Raw genomic sequence first — 21,761 nt, forward strand, 5'->3', positions numbered from 1 at the left:
GATCGGTCTTGTGCAAGATGAAGCATGGATGCTTTTTTTTCTTTCTCTCCTTTTTTTGACGACTGTTATAGTTATATACTACTGATACTAACTGCCCAACATTCATATACAACTAAGCAGCTGACATGTAAAGTTGAACATTCCCATATATTTTAAGTGATGGATATATTTGTTATCCTCTTAACGGTGGAGTAAATCTTATTTTCTCTTTTTATCATGTGGGTTTGAGGAGTGTTAGGTAGAATAGCAATGGAAGTTCAGAAGTTAGATGAGATAGGTGTGCTGTTTGTTCGCTAACAGCTAGCGTCACCGGGGGGTTCAGAGGGGTTTTGGGAGTTTTGTTGTTTGGTTTTTTTGTTGTTGTTGTTCTTGTTTTTTTGTTTTCTTGTTTTCTTTTTTCCTTTTCCCTTGTTTCACTGTCAATGCTACAAGACAAATGTCCTGTTTTGTTTCATCCTATTGGTACATCCAGCCAGAAGTAGAGTTAACTAATAATGTTCTGTCTTCCTAATTTACTACAATTCTATTTTTGTAATGTGTATGTGTAATGGCAGCCTCAGTTAATCTAGTCACCTGGAATGTGAAAGGTCTCAACCATCCTATCAAAAGGAAAAAGGTCCTCACTCACTTAAAAAATATGAATACTGGTATAGCCTTTATCCAAGAAACCCATCTTAAAACTAAATTAACCTCTAATATTAAGTTATGTGAATATCAACCTATTGTCATATCTGACCATGCGCCCTTATTGCTGACATTGAACATACCTGGCGTGGACTCTCCCAGACGGCTCTGGAGATTCAATTCTCTTTTACTGAGCGATGAAAATTTTGTTAAGTTCATCTCTGAACAAATTTCCTTATTTTTATAAATCAATATGACACCAGATGTTTCAATTTCAATTGTTTGGGAAGCACTTAAGGCTTATCTGCACGGCCAGGTTATATCCTTTGTGGCCAACAAGAAGCGTGTATCTCAGGCTAGACAAAAAGATTTGGAAAAACAATTGGCAGATTTGGATAAGCGGAATGCGCAGAACCCCTCTCAAGATTTATATAAAGAACGTTTGAAGCTTGGGGCAGAATATGACATGCTTACTTCACATTCTATAGAATATTTATTAAAGAATCGGAGTGACACTTATGAACACGGGGATAAAGCTGGAGAGGCTCTGGCGAGGCAGCTGAAGTCTACCAGGGCAAAACAAACTATTAACGGGGTTACGTCCCAGGATGGAACCACTGTCACAGACCAGCAGGGGATAAATGATGCTTTCCAACGCTATTATTATAATTTGTATAGCTCCGAAAGTGTCAATGACCATATTCTTCTTTCTGATTTTTTTAAAGACCTTAACATTCCAACATTGTCTCCAGATGCGGTGTCCGCGTTGGATGCACCTTTGCAACAGCAGGAGATCACGGCAGCAATAAAATCATTACAACCTCGCCGCTCACCGGGTCCTGATGGTCTGCCAAGTGAGTTTTATGCCATGTTTGCAGAAAAATTAACTCCTGTTTTGGCCACTCTATTTACAGAATCTCTTGCCAGAGGTGTGCTTCCCAATAGTTTGAACCAAACCTGTCTAACACTTCTTTTGAAAAAGGATAAAAACCCTTTAGAATGTGGGTCTTATAGACCAATTTCGCTTTTAAACTCTGACTATAAAATATTGGCAAAGGTTCTCGCTAATCGGCTCGAAAAAGTTTTGCCAAATATTATTGCTCCTGATCAGACTGGTTTTGTTAAGAATAGACACTCCGTTTTTAGCATCCGCCGTCTCTTTAACATACTATACACGCCCAGCCAAGCTGATTCCGAATGCCTTCTCTCTATGGATGCGGAGAAGGCATTCGATAGAGTGGAATGGGACTACTTGTTTGCGGCCTTGCGTGAGTTTGGACTTGGACATAATTTCCTGTCCTGGGTGAAATTAATTTATGCCTGCCCTACTGCTACGGTGCTCACCAATAATCACTACTCAAAACCATTCCTTCTGCATCGTGGAACTCGTCAGGGCTGTCCCCTTAGCCCTCTCCTTTTTGTGTTGGCTATCGAGCCCCTAGCGATAGCTATAAGAGGTAATCACTCTATTTATGGCATCCTGCGATATGGCATTGAGCATAAAATATCTTTATATGCTGACGATCTCCTGCTGTTTATATCAAGGTCAGAGGTAACTATTCCCTCCATACTGGAACTTTTCAATAAATTTGGTCGTCTGTCAGGTTACAAACTGAATATATCTAAAAGTGAATTGCTGTCTATGAATATGTCTGACTCCACAATAGCGAAAATCAACATTCCCTTCAAGATTGCTGCACACAGTTTTGTCTATCTTGGTGTAACGGTAACTAAACACTACTGTGATCTTTTTAAAGAAAATTTTTCTAAATTACAATTACGTGTACAACAAGATTTGTCAAAATGGTCGCCATTTCACCTCTCACTTGTGGGGAGGGTAAATGTGATTAAGATGTCTGTGTTACCTAAGTATCTGTACTTGTTTCAGAGCCTCCCTGTGTACATTACTTTAAAAAACTGGACTCTGTAATTTCAACTTTTCTCTGGAATGGTAAAAAGCCACATTTACGTAAAGAACACTTACAGAAATCGAAGCGGGATGGAGGGCTAGCTCTACCAAATTTTGTTATTATTATTGGGCATCCAACCTATGTTGTCTATCTTTTTGGATGCACTATCAGCATGACACCAGTGGGCCCGCATGGGTAGAAATGGAAAAGCTTTCCTTTGCCCCTTTTTCGCTGCCATCTGTCGCTGGTGCATCTGTCCCATTGGCAAAAAACTGGACAACTGATAATCCTGTAGTCCACGACTCTATTAAAATTTGCTTTCAATTTCGGAAACATTTTGACCTTTTAAGGATGAGTTTAAATTCCCAAATTGCATCTAATTTTCTCTTCTCTCCTTCATTACAAGATGCTACATTTCATGGCTGGCTGAGGAGAGGGTTAGAATTTTTAAAGGACTTATACTTTGACAATAACTTTGCCTCATTTGAACAACTGGCCAACAAATATAACTTACCTGCCTCACATTTTTTTAGATATTTACAGATCCGGAATTTTATTTCGGGCTCCATTTCGGGATTCCCCAACAAACCCCCTTATTATATATTTGATGAGATTGTGTTTCAACCCAAATAAGAAAAGAGCTATATCCTCAATGCTTGCTTTGATTTCACATCTGAACTCCGCCTCTATGGATGTTCTTAAACAGTCATGGGAACAAGATCTTCAAATCTGTATTACTGAATCTGACTGGGAAAAGGTTTTAAAGGAAATTCACTCATCCTCCATGTGTGCAAGACATTGCCTCATACAATTTAAAGTGGTACATAGAGCACATCTCAGTAAATCAAAACTGGCAAAGATGTATCTTCAACTTAGCCCAAATTGCGTAAGATGTAAATCGTCGGAAGCCACTTTGATCCATATGTTCTGGCTTTGTCCAAGGATACAACTTTTTTGGGGAGGTGTCTGCGAGGCATTCTCCTGTATATTCGGCATAAAGATCACACTCAACCCACTTTTGTTTTTGTTTGGAGTTGAGACTGAAGGCTTGGCATTACCGGCAGGGGGTCGGAAACTGATCGCTTTTTCTACTTTATTGGCACGCCGCCTAATACTTTTGAAGTGGAAGGACACGGCTCCACCCACAGTGTCACACTGGATTAAGGATGTGTTGTTTCACCTCAAATTGGAAAAGATTAGGTTTGTCTTGAGGGGCTCTGAAAGGGAATTTTATAAAGTGTGGAAGCCTTTCTTAACTTTTGTTGATAAACCATGTACACAGGTCCAGGACTAAGCCTTTTCTCCATTTCTCATAAATTACTGACTTTTCTAGGTCAAATCTGCTCTGGCTGACTCAATTGTTAAATGTCATTAATCTGTATTGAGTTTGTAATTCTGTATGACAGTGAACAGGGTGTTGTTTGTTTGGGTGGGTTCTAATTTTTATTTCTATTTTTTCTTTTCTTTTTTGTTTATTTCTTGTACTGTATCCCTGTTTGAAATAAGTATGTTAAAATAATAAATATATTAAATACCAAGAAATTGTAATTTTTTTTTTAAAAATGTAACCATAATGATCAAAAAGTAGTAACAAAAAAGAAAGAATGGACCAATAAATGGATACAGACAAAATAATAAGTAATAGTAAAACGAGTTAACAATTCGTAATTAGACTGTAGAGGTGGCAGTGTAAAAGGAAACGTTATAAGAGAAAAAGAAATAGAAAAAGAAAAGAAAAAAATAAAATAAATTTAAGAAAAAAATATATATAATTTTTAAAAAATAAAATAAATAAATAAATAATTACAACTTACATACATTCATAAATACACGGAGACAGACTAGCACAAGAAATGAAGACAGCAGCCCATAGCTTTAGCTTTGGAGATCACTCTGAGTCCTGTAGTACATAATCTAGACCCCACTCACAGGAGTGACAGCAACTCTATTACGTAAAAAAGTCAAAAACCCTCCCCAGCATTTGTCAAAGACAGATGTTTTTTTCCTAAGAATAATCTTCTCTGAACGCAGATATGACGAGAGCTCTTTGAGCCATAAACAAACATCAGGGGGGTTCTCATTTTTCCAGTTGATAGCTATGCATTTATTAGCCGCAAGAAGGGCTAATCTGACAAAGCGAGTGATATTTCTCATATTTATTGGTAGAACCGACAGATCCCCCAGTAATGTTAGACGTGGATTGGCTGGGATTTCCATCCCTACGATTCCTTTAACAATGTCCAAAATGGAATTCCAGTATTCCTCCAAGCGTCTACAAGTCCAGAACATATGAAAAAGGGTTCCTATCTCAGTCTTACATCGAGGGCAGAATTCTGAGTATCTATTACTTATCTTATGGAGACGATGAGGTGTCAAGTAAACCCTATGTATAATATTAAACTGTAAAAGTTTGTGTTGGCTGTTATACGAGAATGATTGAGAGCTACTGCAAATCTCCTCCCACTCAGAGTCAGTGAAAGCAGCGTCAATGTCTTCCTCCCATTTAGCTTTGGCATTAAGAACTTTATTCTCTGCCAGGCTCATTAATTTTTTATAAGCATTGGACAAAAAACCTTTAGGGTCATGTTTCTCCTGTATCATGCGGTCTACCTCAAAGACCCCCAAGGGGATAAGTTTCCCACCCTGCTGCACCCTAATAAAGTCCCGAACCTGCAGATATTTAAAGGAATGTGCAGAAGGCACCCCAAAAGAAGTCCTCAGTTGTTCAAAGGATTTTAGAATATTGTCCTCATACAAATGTCCAAAAGTGCATATACCTCTGTTATACCAGTCTTTAGTGATGCCATCTCTTAATGCCCCAGGTAAAACTGGGTTAAAATGGAAGGGGGTAGACCTATACTGTGTGCGGACACTATGAAACCTTGTTCTAATCTCCTTCCAGACTTTTGAAGTAAGTTTTATCATTGGGTTCAAAGTTACATTTTTTTTGCTTGAAATAAGAGCAAATAAATGGAATACTAGACAACGCTACTGTTGTATGCGATTGTTCAATCTGTTTCCAGACTGAATAGTGATCCGAGTCCTTAGTCCAAAACCAGACAGCCCTGGATTGAGCAGCCAGATAATATAACTGAAAATCGGGTAGGTTCAACCCTCCTTGTTCAGCGGGACGGCAGAGGGTTTTGAGCTTGACTTTTAGGGGTTTTACCATTCCACAGAAATCTAGATATCAGTCCGTCCAGACTCTTGAAAAAAGCTTTCGGGATTGGTGTAGGCAGCGCTTGAAACAAGTAAAGGAACTTGGGCAAAATATTAATTTTTACACAATTTATTCTTCCAATTAAGGATATAGGAAGATACTTCCATCTATCCAGATCTGCCTCGACTTTTTTAAGTCGTGGTTCATAGTAGAGAGGATAAATCTGATATATCTGGTTGGGTATTTGCAGACCGAGATAACAAAGTTTACCAGGGTCCCACTGGAATGGAATATCTCCCTTCGACATTCCTTGAGCAGCTGGGTTGAGAGGCATCATCAACCTCTTCTGTTTATTTATCTTATATCCAGAGAGGCAGCTATACTCCTCTAATAAGGTGCAGAGGGCGGGGAGTGACGTTGCCACATTCGACAGATACAGCATGATATCGTCAGCGTAAAGCAAGATGACATGCTTCTCGTCCCCAACCATAGCAGGATGTGCTCGGATGGCAATTGCGAGAGGCTCAATCGCTAAAGAAAAGGGGAGTGGGGATAAGGGACAACCCTGCCGAGTGCCACGTGATAAGGGAAAGGGGGCTGACATATTAGCATTCATTCGAATCATAGCCGATGGATTGAGGTAGAGTACTTTTATCATTCGTATCAATTTAGGACCAAAATTCATTTTATCCAATACTGCAAAGCTCACCTCCTCAGACAGCTGAGCTGCTGTGAGGGACTTCAGGTTTCTGTGGAAGGGGACCATCTGTGTTGGTGTCTGTAATTGCGGAAAGGCAGCCACAAATTTTACCAAGAAATGGTCTGACAGGTGTAGTGGAGTAACTGTCACCTCTGCTATGGTGCAGTTACGAGTCAGCACCAAGTCAAGGACTTTACCAGCTATGTGGGTGGGAGGAGACGGAGCCAGTACAAGTGCAAAAGAGGAGATAAGTGCCAAAAAGTCATGTGCCTGAGGTCTGTCAATGTGAATGTTCATATCTCCCATGACAATCAGTGGTGTGCCATCATCAGGGATATCAGAGAGTAACATGTCCATTTCAGAGACAAAGCCATCCAGATTACCCCCTGGTGGGCGGTACAAAACCAGAATATATGCTTTAATGGGCGTAGTGACCGTTAAACCATGATATTCAAATGTTGTGTTGTTGTTCGATGGGCACAGTGCAGAGAAAGACCAGTTGTCTGGAATGAACATGCCAGCACCGCCTCCTCATCCAGTAAAGCGAGGGGTGTGGCCTAGCATAGCGGAAGCAGAGAGTGCAGCTGGTGTAGCTGAGTTTTCTGGGTGGATCCATGTCTCAGTCAGGGCTAGGACCTGAATGTCTGAGAGTTTCATCAGTGAACTGATTAATTCTGTCTTATTAACTGCGGACTGACAGTTCCAGAGACCAAAGGTAACCGAGTGTGGGCTGGGACCACTGTCAGAGAGAGCGGACAGGTTGTGTGGATTGCGTTTGCAGAGGACTACGCGTCTTTTCCGGTTGCCGACAATGACTGAGATGCACGTGAGACACATTGTGCGTTAAACTGTGACAGACAGACCTTAGCGGTAGCCGGTGTTCGGTGTCCTTGCTCGGTGGACTCGTGCAGGTAGACTCGCAGGTCTTCACACTATGTGCTGACGCTCAAGCGCAGTCTGTGACGTTAAGTAGCCGACAGAGTCACAGCTTTTTCCAACTTCACTGAATGCACCCGGCTAAACCGCCCCTGTCTGTTTTCACTTGGGCAATCAATAGAGGGTGTGTTAACCCCTAGGGGTTTGTATTTTAAGGAGAGGGGTGTTACGACCACCAGTATTGGTGTGCCGTTTGTTCTTGAGGTGGTGCTTTGTTGGGCCTTTTGTTTTGGGAGAAGTTTGTGTGTGGGTGCAGCTGTGGCTTGTTGCGGAGTCTTTTGGAGCCCCAGCTGCCAGCCGTTTCAGCTAATGATGAAGCTGATGACGACCTGCACTTCCGTCTGGTTCTCCCCGCCCTCCGGCCATCCTCATTGGACCACCCCCCAGCAGCTCCTCCTCCGACCAACCAGAGGCAGCCAGGGTAAATAATTATGTTAATCAACAATTCAAAAGTAATGGCTGTTTTTGATTATTTAATTTTCAATAAATTTTTATTTATTGTTACTTTTGTGAGTTTCAAGTGATTTCAGTGAGAATTGTGGGTTTTTCCTTCTTTAACTGAGGGGTACCAACAATTTTGTCCACGTGTGTAGTGATCGAATAAGTACTATATTATAGAATAATTAGTGTTTCTCATTCGGATTCACCACACAAACAGGTAAGTGTCCAGAATAACCAGGATGGGAGGTGGACGGCTTACAAAATTACAAAAATTTATTACAGTATAAACAGAATAAACCAAACAGTAAAATTCGGATAATAAATGGGGCTACAGCTACACAGTAGTCAATACAATTGTGCAAAATATGCCAAAGGCAGAGGGCGATTGTGTGTTGTGAGTAAAATAGCAGCCTATGAAACAAAGAAGGAAGAGGGTAGGGCAAAATGGTAGGTGGGATCTACACACTAACAAAATCCCGTAGGATCTACAACCACTGCAACCGTTTAAGAATCACCAATGATCAAATTTCACACGAAAGGGGTCACCAAATGTAAGGCCCACAACTTCCAACCGGCTATAACTCAGAAATTGCACAATGCCCATAAATATTGCACTTAGCCCACTTAAAACAGATACCGAAAAGAAAGTAAACAAACAAAAACAAAATAAACCAAAGGCCCGTTAAAACTAAATCATGGAGTGAAAGAAAAACAGTGACAGTCACCGCACTTGCAGACAGTCCTTTAAATCGTATACTCAATACTCAGACCAGCAGTGTGCGTGGTATCATGATAACTGCCAAATCACAATCTCTGCTCAAAGTTCACACCGCAACGTTCTGTACGCAGATGGCTGGAGAGATACAGTCTTTCCTTAATTTACTCCTGAGTTTGCGTCAAATGTTTGACGTGCTTCATGCGTCTGACTGCACTTCCCTGTCTGCATACCGATAGCGAGAGAAGGGAAGGAAGCACCGCTCCTACTCAACCTCCCAAAGTCTCACCAACCTTGTCACAAACTGCCGCTTGTCTGAGTTCAAGTCAACTGTTTGGCGTGCTTGACGCGTCTGACTGCACTTCCTTATCTGCGTACCAATAGCAAGAGAGAGAGAGAGAGAGAGAGAGAGAGAGAGCACTGCTTCCACCTTTAAAGGCTCCCCAGGGTCCTAAACCCGTCCCTGTTACAAACACAAAAACAAAATAAAGCAGTTCGACCTTACCTAAGCTGGCTCAACTTTCTTCTGTCTAAGATTCAGTGCTTGTTTACTGAAGTTACAGATTTTACTCTCTTATAAGCTAGGCTTATAGTGAAATCCCGCCCCTGTCTGATTTCACTTGGGCAATCAATAGAGTGTGACCCGTGTCAGCTGCCCTCACCTATTGTTGCAGAGAGAAACTGAAACTCCAGTGATAAGCACTTAACGACCCCCAACACAAAAACAAAATAAAGCAGTTCGAGCTTACCTAAGCTGGCTCAACCTTCTTCTGTCTAAGATCCAGTGCTTGTTTACTGAAGTTACAGATTTTACCCTCTTATAAGCTAGGCTTATAGTGAAATCCCACCCGTCTGATTTCACTTGGGCAATCAATAGAGGGTGTGACCCGCGTCAGTTGCCCTCACCTATTGTTGCAGAGAGAAACTGAAACTCCAGTGCTAAGCATTTAACGACCCCAAACACAAAAACAAAATAAAGCAGTTCGAGCTTACCTTAGCTGGCTCAACCTTCTTCTGTCTAAGATTCAGTGCTTTTTTTTTTTTAGCATTGTAGGCCATTTTTGGAAAAAAAACAACTTTTATTTCCAATACAAAGTGTGTTTCACACAAGGTGAAACAACAAAAATGTTTGTTTCATTTATATTTATCTGCATTTTTCATCCTCTATTACATTAACAGATTACGGCAAACTCAAAGTCCAATTATAGTGGTTATTTTCAACATTTTAAGACTTTCTATAAACTCAAGCACATTCACTGTCTTGAAGAGTAGTCTATTATGGTATGGTTACACCGTCTGCTGGTACCAGAACTGTTGTAGATAATGTTACCTCTGGTGCTAACAGCAACACGTTTTGCATTGAGGTGATGCTGGTGACTTTGAAGTGCTGCAATGATAAGAAAACTCTTTGTAACACAGTTTGCACACAACCACACTTTTGTCCGAGCTGCCATCAGGAAGTTTTTAAAAGAAAACTTTTCGACCAATACGGTCTCGTCTTCCTTCACTGTTAACCAAACTTTCTTGTGCACTGATCTCACCCCTGTGCATCTTCTTCATGGCTGGCAAACACACTTTACCACCCCCTACTGGACTGGAGTGTGCATCAGTGTTACCAGCATAGACAGTCTATGGTTACCGGTGTGCCAGGAATTAGGGAACTGAGAAAGGTGCAATTAAATGCATTATTTTTTTCAACATGTTATTTTTTTCTGACATTAATTAGTAATTAAGCGAAATTAACACATTAAAGTCCCAGTCCTAGTTTTATATCTTAGATTCTTCAAAAAAGCCCTGCGACAGATTGGTGACCTGTCCAGGGTGTCCCCTGCCTTCGCCTAAGTCAGCTGAGATAGGCTCCAGCACCCCCGCGACCCTAGTGACGATAAAGCGATGTATAGAGAATGGATGGATGGATGGATTCTTCAAAATAGCCACCATGTGTTTTGATTACTGCTTTGCACATTCTTGGCATTCTGTCAGTGAGCTTCATGAGGTAGTCACCTGCAATGGTTTTCACTTCACAAGTGTGCCTTGTCAAGGTTAATTTGGGGAATTTCTTTTCTTCTTAATGGTGTGCTAATGTGTGCTAATACGTTTGGTGGGATCCTTGCTGAGTGCAGACTTCCCAGTCAGCTAAGCAACAAATGAGGACACTTTCATCTGACAGTGTCCACATCTCTGAAAGAGTTAGCTGTTGTGGCTGTATTTCCCACTGCTAGCGTATTTCTCATAGATCTAACGTGTTTGGTGGGAACCTTACTGAATGACGACCTTCCGGTCTGCTAATGGTGGGTATCAGAAAATTACTCCAGCTGAGTCATCATCACTCTGACGATACCTGAATGTCCCTTGAGCATGATAATTATGGACGGAGTCTGGAATGTACTTCAGCAATCCCTTCTTTTGACTCTTGTTGCTAGTCTGGAATAGGTTTTCTTTAGAACTGCATTTTTCCTGGCCCTAGTATGTGCAAGGCCAGTGGCAACTGGCTCAAATTTCAGATGAGTCAGGTGTAGTCCTTCGTCCCAACCTGATGTTCCTGCCTATAGCTTCATCTGAATTTAACCTATCTTAGTGGGTCATTTTTATCTACCAGGGAAGACCAAGAGGACCAGCACCAGCCTTGTCTGGGCTTATCGGAGCACATTTAGTGCTGACAGACTGTCATGAAGACTGACCAACTCTTCATCTGACTCCAGTTATTTGGACAGGCACTTGTTGGGCTGGCCTGCTGGATTGTCGACCTTTCATCAGATGTGTGTTTCCCAGGTGTGTCAGTCACATCCTGGGTCTGAGCAAACTCACCTTGTGGTGTGACTACCACATGAGCCCCGTAATGTCGACCGTCTCTAGCTGCCGTATGTGCAGCAGCCACATGGTCATCACAGTCCACTTTTATCTCAAATCCATTATCTGAATATAGCAGCCATCATCTTTTTTGGGGTGGGTGCTGGGCATGACTCCTAAGTGGATTCCTAGGTCAAGCCTCTGTCCACCTTCAGTGTCTCCCTTGGTCTGCTTTACAGCTTGTTAGTTGATCTGAGTTCATTTTGGCATTTCCAGTGTTCCTGGGTTCATTCTTGCATCTTGTGGACTGGCCTAAGCAGTCTATCTGTCTCTTGGGGCAGGTCTTTGCACTGTGCATTGCACTTTGGTTGATATGTAAATACAGTGCCTTGTGAACGTATTCGGCCCCCTTGAACTTTTCAACCTTTCGCCACATTTCAGGCTTCAAACATAAAGATATAAAATTTTAATTTTTTGTCAAGAATCAACAGCAAGTGGGACACAATTGTGAAGTGGAACGAAATTTATTGGATATTTTAAAGTTTTTTAACAAATAAAACCTGAAAAGTGGGGCGTGCAATATTATTCGGCCCCCTTGCATTAATACTTTGTAGCGCCACCTTTTGCTGCAATTACAGCTGCAAGTCGCTTGGGGTATGTCTCTATCAGTTTTGCACATCGAGAGACTGAAATTCTTGCCCATTCTTCCTTGCAAAACAGCTGGAGCTCAGTGAGGTTGGATGGAGAGCGTTTGTGAACAGCAGTCTTCAGCTCTGCCCACATATTCTCCATTGGATTCAGATCTGGACTTTGACTTGGCCATTCTAACACCTGGATACGTTTATTTGTGAACCATTCCATTGTAGATTTGGCTTTATGTTTTGGATCATTGTCCTGTTGGAAGATAAATCTCCATCCCAGTCTCAGGTCTTTTGCAGACTCCAACAGGTTTTCTTCCAGAATGGTCCTGTATTTGGCTCCATTCATCTTCCCATCAATTTTAACCATCTTCCCTGTCCCTGCTGAAGAAAAGCAGGCCCAAACCATGATACTGCGACCACCATGTTTGACAGTGGGGATGGTGTGTTCAGGGTGATGAGCTGTGTTGCTTTTACGCCAAACATATCGTTTTGCATTGTGGCCAAAAAGTTCCATTTTGGTTTCATCTGACCAGAGCACCTTCTTCCACATGTTTGGTGTGTCTCCCAGGTGGCTTGTGGCAAACTTCAAACGAGACTTTTTATGGATATCTTTGAGAAATGGCTTTCTTCTTGCCACTCTTCCATAAAGGCCAGATTTGTGCAGTGTACGACTGATTGTTGTCCTATGGACAGACTCTCCCACCTCAGCTGTAGATCTCTGCAGTTCATCCAGAGTGATCATGGGCCTCTTGGCTGCATCTCTGATCAGTCTTCTCCTTGTTGGAGGTGAAAGTTTAGAGGGACGGCCGGGTCTTGGTAGATTTGCAGTGGTCTGATACTCCTTCCATTTCAATATGATTGCTTGCACAGTGCTCCTTGCGATGTTTAAAGCTTGGGAAATCTTTTTGTATCCAAATCCGGCTTTAAACTTCTCCACAACAGTATCTCGGACCTGCCTGGTGTGTTCCTTGGTCTTCATGATGCTCTCTGCACTTTAAACAGAACCCTGAGACTATCACATACAGGTGCATTTATACAGAGACTTGATTACACACAGGTGGATTCTATTTATCATCATCAGTCATTTAGGACAACATCGGATCATTCAGAGATCCTCACTGAACTTCTGGAGTGAGTTTGCTGCACTGAAAGTAAAGGGGCCGGATAATATTGCACACCCCACTTTTCAGTTTTTTATTTGTTAAAAAAGTTTAAAATATCCAATAAATTTCGTTCCACTTCACGATTGTGTCCCACTTGTTGTTGATTCTTGACAAAAAATTAAAATTTTATATCTTTATGTTTGAAGCCTGAAATGTGGCGAAAGGTTGAAAAGTTCAAGGGGGCCGAATACTTTCGCAAGGCACTGTAAGTGTACATTTGCAAATATTTCATTTGTCATATACATGTGGCTTAGTCTGCAAAATCTCCTCACAGGGTGTCTTACAGAGTTACCCTGAACACATAAAATATGTAAGTGGATGAAGAGATAGTCTTGAGATGATACAGAATGTACAGCTAGATTCTGAATTCACATGAAGGAGATTTTTGTCGTGTGTGAGATGTTTTTACCCTACCGTATGCTGATAGATGTGTTATCACCTCTTGCTTCACTCCTGCCTTTGTCCTGCCTATCCATTTTGTGTGTGTGTGTGTGTGTGTGTGTGTGTGTGTGTGTGTGTGTGTGTGTGTGTGGGGTTGTCTGTGTCTGTGTCTGTGTGTCTGTGTGTCTGTGTGTGAGAGTGTGAGTGTGTAGGTCTGGTGAGGCTCTTATCAGTGCAAATGTATGTATGCTGTGTCTTGGATGGTATGCGGCCAGGCCTGGGGCCAAGTGACAGTGATGAATTAGCTACCTGGTAATAACCCTCTCTGATCTGAACCACTCGGGGGACATTTTTAATTGTGCCATTTATGCCTGCATCCCCTTGGGCACCACTGCCTCAGTCATTGCACACATGCTCACACACATCTACCACCACACACATTGAAATGATTGCATGCAGATACAGTACACCACACAGTCTCTGTCCTCATGAAATGGGTCTTTGTAAGACTGTATGGAAGGGGATTATTAATCAAAAGTGTGTGTGTGTGTGTGTGGGGGGGGGGGGGTGCATGTTGGGGGTGGAGGCGAGGAATGGAATCCTTGACAGCGAAAGAATTTCCCCAGCCTGAAACCTAATATTCTTCTTTTGCATTTTCAAGGCAAAATGTTTATCAAGGGCATCAATACATATGTAGATGTCCCACCTTTTTTGACCAAAAAAAGGGGAAGAGAAATGGAGAATACTGGCTTCGCCATCTTTTGATTTATTGTCTTTTTTCCAGGTGCTGGGCTAAGGTTGTTTGTTTCCCAGGTGCTTTGTGTGAAAGAAGATTTATTTAATTTCTGATGAATAGATGACTCCCAGTTATTTACCTTTCCTGTCCACGATATCAGCTCCAGTGTTTCACTTTCAAGAGGTTTCAAATTATGAATGTATCTGTACCTATGAATGCATAATTATGTGAGACTTTGACAGTAAAAGCTCTGCTGTGCAATGATGAGGTTTCATACCATTTATTTCATTTATTTATTTATCAGGACAGTGTACAATGACATTAAGCTCAAGAGCAAAGATGTTTGTACCAGACTGTAGCTTTTCAAGCTAATTTCCATCTGTAGTCCTTAGGGAAAGGGACGGGGGCAAGGTGCACATAAAATACATTTGACTATTTTCAAATAGTCCCATTCATAGAGTTACAGAATTAATACCAATCCACAGGAAGATATTAACATATCTATAAAACCCTCTTGTTCACAAAATGACCCCTATAAAAAGACAGTATGAATTTCTGATGCTGTTGAAAAGGGTGTGTTTTTTATTTAATTTAAACCTTCAAATGGTAAGTACCTTAAAAAAGATGTATATTTTGAAATTTTTTTTACTGGAAAGTAGGGAAGCTTTTATATAACAGTTTTTGGCAATGATAAGTGAGGATGTGCACAGTGAAGACATTGTTGAGAAATGTAAACATTTTTAAAGATGCATAAGAGGGAAAATTTTTAACACTTTGAAATTTGAGCACATGTTAGAGATCATCAATAGTTTTTGAAAACAGATATTTTTTTGACAAATGGGACATTTTCTCTGCAGTAGTTTTCAGAAAGGGGACAGTTTTGCACAATAGAGAAGTTGGGACATTTTTTTGAGAGTGAAGACATCAGTACAAGCAGAGGACATTTGTACAACAAAAACTAAATTTTGGAAAGTGTGGACATTTCCAAAAGATGAGGACAGCTTTGCAGAGTGGAGAAAGCTTTGAGAATGGACTGTAATTTTGAAAAATTACAAGACTGCAGGGAGTGAGAACATTTTAGAGGGCAAAGACAGTTTAGAAACACATATGTTTTGGAATACTAGGACATTTCAGTAATCATTTCAGAATGTAACGACTGTTAAAAAAAACTGTGACCTTTTAGACAAGAAAAACATTTTAGAAAGTGAGGATATTTTGGAGCAGAAAGACTGTTTACGAAAATAGCACATGTAAAACAGTGAGGCCATTTTAGAATGTAAGGATATACAAGAATACAAGAACATTTGATCAGTATTTGAACATTTAGGAAATTGAAGACGTAGAAAAATGTGGATAATTTTGAAGGTGAGGACATTTTTAGTCTTGAAAAATACTTTAAGTGGGGTCCATTTTTGCAATTGAGGTCATTTTTGGAAAGAATGAATATTTTGTAAAGGAAGATGTGTAAAGTGCAGGCACATCATAAGATTTTGCAAAGTAAAGTAAAAATAAAAATGTAGTGCAGAACAGGAGAGAGGAGAGGGAGAGAGGCCATAACCCTCAAACAAAAATGTAAGAAAATTACTCCAACCACTCCAAACCGCTTAAAACTGAACTAATTAAATACAGTGTATGCGATCCATGTGCGCATACACAGTCAATCATTAGAACTCTGCAGATGGCAGAGCAGAGGTCCACACTGCAGAATCAATCTGCGGTAGGAGACACAGCGGTGACAAAACAACAGCCGGAGACAAAGCAGTAGAGACAAAACGGCGGCCAGAGACAAAACAGCAGGAGACAAAGCAACAGAAGACAAAACAGCAGTGGTCCCAATTGGCTGACATCAACAGCACGCACGAGCACCGAGCCCTGAGCCCTGCTAAAAACGACATTAGCATTACTATGCTAAATGCTAGCACACAGCGGTCGCCATAGACATATACAGTAGATGCCAGGGAGCCTGTGTTCACCCACTGCTATGATACATCAAAGCGGCCGCCATATTGTGAGGGTCAAGTCTGTCCTGTCAACCTAAACAAGTCAATGTGACAGCGATGTGTTTTCTGAAGAAAACCACTTAAATATACAATTACGTGACTGTAAAGAATCATTGCATTTATTTTTTATTTATTTATAATCATGGATGTAGCAGACTTATAAAATAGTATTGAGGGGAAATGGAAGAAGTTTGCAAATCAGATATTGGAACTGATGTATCATGGACATGTATATGTCCTTTTTGAGCAGCAACATGATGTAGCCCAAAACAAAAATATGCAAAAGCGTTTATTTACATACAATGTGACATTTATGTACAATGAACATGTACATTAGGGCACAAGTTATAACATTTTTCTGGAACAAATGTAGATATTTCAACATATTTACACACAATGACATTTTTACCTATTATACATTCATTTATTGTTACATATTTACGTATTATATTACATACTTAATTGTTCCATATTTACCTATTACATATTTATTATTACACATTTATGTATTATTACATATGTATTGTTATACTATATTACACATTTATCTATCACATATTTATTGTTCCATATTCACCTGTTACATTACATATTTACCTATCATATTACATACTTGTAACATATTTACCTATTACATATTTATTAGTACGCATTTATTATTATTACATATTACATTACATATTTATTTATTGTTACATATTCACCTATTACATTATATATTTACCTATCATATTACATAATTGTAACATATTTACCTATTATATTAGATATAGCTTCATTATATTTACATATTTATTGTTACATATTTATTATTCATTATATTTACATATTTGGTGTTACATATATTTACATATTTATAGATGGATGACAGAAACCGCTCAAACTGATTTTAAGGTTGCTTTATTTCACCAACTTAGAAACCTTGGAACAGGACTGTCTTACACAGTGTCTTCCGTGAATTGCCAGTTTGGAGTTTCAGTGTTCTCACTGTCCCCTCAGAAGGAATCAGGAGCCCTCCCCTTTTCCTAAGGGTCAGCCAGTGGTAGCTTTGATCAAAAGACGCAGCTGCAGCATCTGTCACCAGACTACCATGGCAAAAATGTCCCAGGCCTTGCATGGCCAGCATACTCACCAGACATGTCACCCATTGAGCATGTTTGGGATGCTCTGGATCAGCATATATGACAGTATGTACCAGTTCCCGCCAATATCCAGCAGCTTCGCACAGCCATTGAAGAGGAGTGGACCCCTCCCCGCACAATAAAACAAAACTGCACCTTTCAGAGTGTCCTTTTATTGTGGGCAGTCTAAGGCACACCTGTGCACTAATCATGCTGTCTAATCAGCATCTTGATATGGCAAACCTGTAAGGTGGGATGGATTATCTCAGCAAAGGAAAAGTGCTCACTATCACAGATTTAGACAGATTTGTGAACAATATTTGAGAGAAATGCTGGACAATTCTTTCTCACTGACAAACTAAGAAAGAGCACTCAACTCAAATCCACTGAAAAATGTCCTTAAGCCACAGCGCAGAACCTTTTGAAAGCTGTTTTTGTCTGTTTGTTTTTTCCTTTGCTGTTGTAGAATTGTACAATTGGCAAGTGGCATGTTCTAAGCTTATGAGAAAGTATCCGTAAAGCTCTGTTTTTACCTGTTTATTATAATTTAACTAAAATTGTAGTCATTGTGCTTCGAATTACTTTTTTTTTTTTTTTTTGCATCATTATCACTTGCTTTTTTGAAAGAGCAGAACTACACACTCCACAGCCGAGTGAGGAGTGTGGAGCGCTCTCAGTCTGAGTTTCGTTCAGAGCTGACCCAGCAGCGCAGCAAGACTCTGGAGGAGCAGAAGAAGAGAGAGGCGCAGGATGCTCTTTCCGTCGACTACAGAAGCGAGTGCTGCTGTTAACCAAGGAGCGCGATGGAATGCGTGCCATTTTAGAGTCTTTGTCAGCTATAGTTTACTGACAAAGTGGGTTCTCTGTCTTTTTAATAACAATTCTGTTTTTTTCTTCAAAATTTGCTATAAATGTCACAAATGATGCATTCTTGCATTGGCTCCTAATGGGAGCAAAAACAAAAGTGTTGCGTTTATATTTTTGTTGAGTGTAATATAAGTAGACTACTCACAGGTGTGTATGTCTGCATGCATATGTTTTCAACAGGCTGAGGGGATCCTCAGAGCGTGGGCAACCCCTGCTTTACAAAAAGACTATGGCAGTGATCCCGTGGTCACCAAGATCTGGAACATCACCATGATAGAGGTATAATATGTACAGTCTTGAACAAAGTTTACATACCCTTGTAAAGACCATGTATATCCAACCCGGTCTCACGGGGATTCGTGAAACTGTCACGTAAGTTTTAGTTTCGGTTTCGTGCGCACCAACACGATTTCGTCATGTTTTTCATGCCGCTCACCACGAAATGTTTTTCGCTGTGGTAATCACATCTGAAAGTGGTTTATACCGGCGGATTCATGACGATCTAAGCTGTCCATCGGCGTATACTGCTTGTGTGATCGCGTTTGCGGCCGCCGGCCGCCGGACATTCTTGAAATTCCTATGCAAATTGGTAAGTGTACCACCGGCTTATGGTTAGGTTATGGTTAGGGTTATGGTTAGGGTTATGTTTAGGGACGATGTCATGCAAAATATAGCGTTGGATTCGCCACGGTTTTACATTAAAAATATAATATACACATTCTTTTGAAATACGTTCTGAGTGGCACGAAAAGTCCGCCGTTTAAAATACATTGGTGCGCATTTCGAAAAACATGACGAAATCGTGTTGGTGCGCACGAAACCGAAACTAAAACTTACGTGACAGTTTCACGAATCCTCGTGAGATCGGGCTGGTATATCATGGCAGTCCTGAATTTCCGATGACTCCTATAACTCTAAATCAGGGGTCGGCAACCTTTAACACTCAAAGAGCCATTTCGACCCGTTTCCCACAGAAAAGAAAACACCGGGAGCCGCAAAATCCTTTTGGCATTTAAAATGAAGACAACACTGCATATATCGCTTTTTTACCTCTATGCCCTTGTTAATCAGTCGTGATTAATTAATTACAAAGCCTTTAATTAGATAGATTCATTTTTTAAATTGTGTCCTACCACTAATATTTATCTTACCTGGTTAATGTCATTTTTGCTCCTGGACCTCATATGTTACGTAATGTTAGCTGGAAATCAATAATTTGCAAATGTCTATTTAACTTGAAAAATCTATTTATCTATTTATCTTAAGCTAATAACTTTTCTCCGGTAAGTCGCTGCCCTATTTTCCAAAACGACACTCCTCTGACTCTCTGACCTGCTGCCTGGATGCTGGACGTGACATCGAGCCGTGCTCTCGCGAGTAGCATCGTATTAACCTGACATATCAAAGAGTAGATAGTGAGTGAGGCGTGCTTGCTGGTCTTTTAACTTTTATTATGACCACAACAATACTTAATATATACTCGCATGTCTCTTACATCCAGCCGATCTACACGAGTCGATGTCCGGCCACTTCCTGGTTCTTCCCCCGTGGCATGCTGGGTTATGGAGTTCTTCTACACAAGACACTCATTACATCACAGGCTGGGACGCATATTTTGACAGACAAAAATTAAGACGTTTTATTTTGATGTTACAAGATCACCATAATCTTCAAATTTACAATTAAATTTTAAAAATTAACAATCTAAAATAAAAGAAATTTTAATTAAATAGCCTGCTGATTATTTAATTTCCAAAGCGACAGGGAGCCGCAACAGAGGGATGAAAGAGCCGCATGCGGCTCCGGAGCCGCGGGTTGCCGACCCCTGCTCTAAATATTCTATGATGGAATCATTGAAACCCCAGTGAAAACAATGTGTCTTTTTACACACACACACACACACACACACGCACGTACGCACGCACGCACACACAAACAGTTAAAATATAGGGTGATATCAGGTAAATTGGGCCATCAGGTAAAATGGGCCATTTAAGCTTTGGATGTCCTAGCCCCTCTGATTTTTAGAGCCAATGACAGCAAATGGTCTCAAATGTTTGCCACAACTGTACTTAACATGAAACAACAGATTTTATTGGTCTGTGGTTGTTTTTGTGGGCGGAAATAAGATTCAAATTCACACTGCACCGGAAAACTGCGTGGTGAGTGGACTGGCATAAGAATTTCTGATAAAATTATAAGGATGATAAGTCAATTAAAGAAATGTGTATATATAAAATTGTTGATGTATAATATCTGTCTTGATGACACCTATCAGAAATAATGCTTAAAGTTTGGTATTTGGACATTTTTTTTCAAAGATTGACGTTTTTGTTAGTGGCCCAATTTAGCTGAGCCTATTCAGGTAAGTTGGGCCCCCTGGTTTCAGCTAAAATGGGCCACCCTTTTTGTCAGTCACACATGCACACGTGTACACATTTGAAGGGAATGCAGAAGGCATTTATGTGAAAAGGATGCATCTGCCTAAAAATAATGATGATCAGTGATTTTAGTAACAATCCACTGACTTTATCTGCAGTGAGTACGGCATCTATGATGATGACGGCTTCACCTGTCAGGACTGTATTTAAATTTGTGGTTTAAGTAGCCACATACCGGGCTTTGCAAAAGTTCTGTTACACGGTTTCATGATCTTTAGAGACGTTTACATGTCGGAGTGAAAAATTCCATTAAACAAACTGAAAGTTCTACCTTATAGGCAGGTGTCATTAACACAAATTTGTTCTCCGGTGAAGTTGTATCAAGATGGAAGTCAAAAGAGTTGAGATATCTGCTCTCCTTCATGCTGGCCACAACAAGTCTGACAGAGCCAAGCAGCTGAACATCAGTCGGATGATCGTCCACAGAGTCGCGGAGAGGCTCAAGAATGGTGAAGATCTTTCAGTGATCTTTCAAGAATGGTGAAGACCTGAAAGATCTTCACCATTCTTTAGCCTCTCCGCAACTCTGTGGATGGTCATCCGGCTGATGTTCAGCACAAAGGAGAGCAGATATCTCAACTCTTTTGACTTCCATCTTGATACAACTTCACCAAAAAAATTTGTATTAAGGACACCTGCCTATAAGGTAGAACTTTCAGTTTATTCAATGGAATTTTTCACTCCGACATGTAAACGTCTCTAAAGATCATGAAACACCGTGTAACAGAACTTTTGCAAAGCCCGGTATGTACCTACCGAAGCACACACACACATTTTAAAATTTTGACTATTTATATATTATTGAGGTTCAGTGTTTGAATTCATCCCATTTGTAGGTCTTTTTTATCATTATTTATGTGTTTTATACCCAAGTTCACAGTGCCATGTGGATTCAATACATTTGCCATGAGCAGATCAGTTAATCATTTACAATGTAATGAATTGTCCTGATATTATTAAATTGTTCTTACACAGTATGTTGCCATATTAACAGTTTTTTTTTTACAATAAAAATTGATGACTATCCCTTTGCAGTTGGACTGGCCCAACTTACCTGATAAGCGTCCCATTTTACCTGATCAGCTGGCCCATTTTACCTGAACTTTGCTTGTGTAAAAAAATTGGCACAGCTGAT

At 40.4% G+C, this 21,761-nt stretch overlaps 1 protein-coding gene across 1 annotated transcript in view; it reads left to right on the top strand.

Moving 5' to 3' along the window:
* LOC110966547 (tetraspanin-1) overlaps positions 1 to 21,761 on the top strand; it is a 46,552-nt gene that overhangs the window by 18,478 nt on the left and 6,313 nt on the right. Inside the window, exon 4 of the mRNA XM_022215943.2 lies at positions 18,366 to 18,464. Coding sequence (XP_022071635.2) covers positions 18,366 to 18,464 — 99 coding nt within the window. The remainder of the gene's footprint in view (positions 1 to 18,365; positions 18,465 to 21,761) is intronic.

This window comes from Acanthochromis polyacanthus, chromosome 4, assembly GCF_021347895.1.
Source record: "Acanthochromis polyacanthus isolate Apoly-LR-REF ecotype Palm Island chromosome 4, KAUST_Apoly_ChrSc, whole genome shotgun sequence".
Classification (NCBI taxonomy): domain Eukaryota; kingdom Metazoa; phylum Chordata; class Actinopteri; family Pomacentridae; genus Acanthochromis; species Acanthochromis polyacanthus.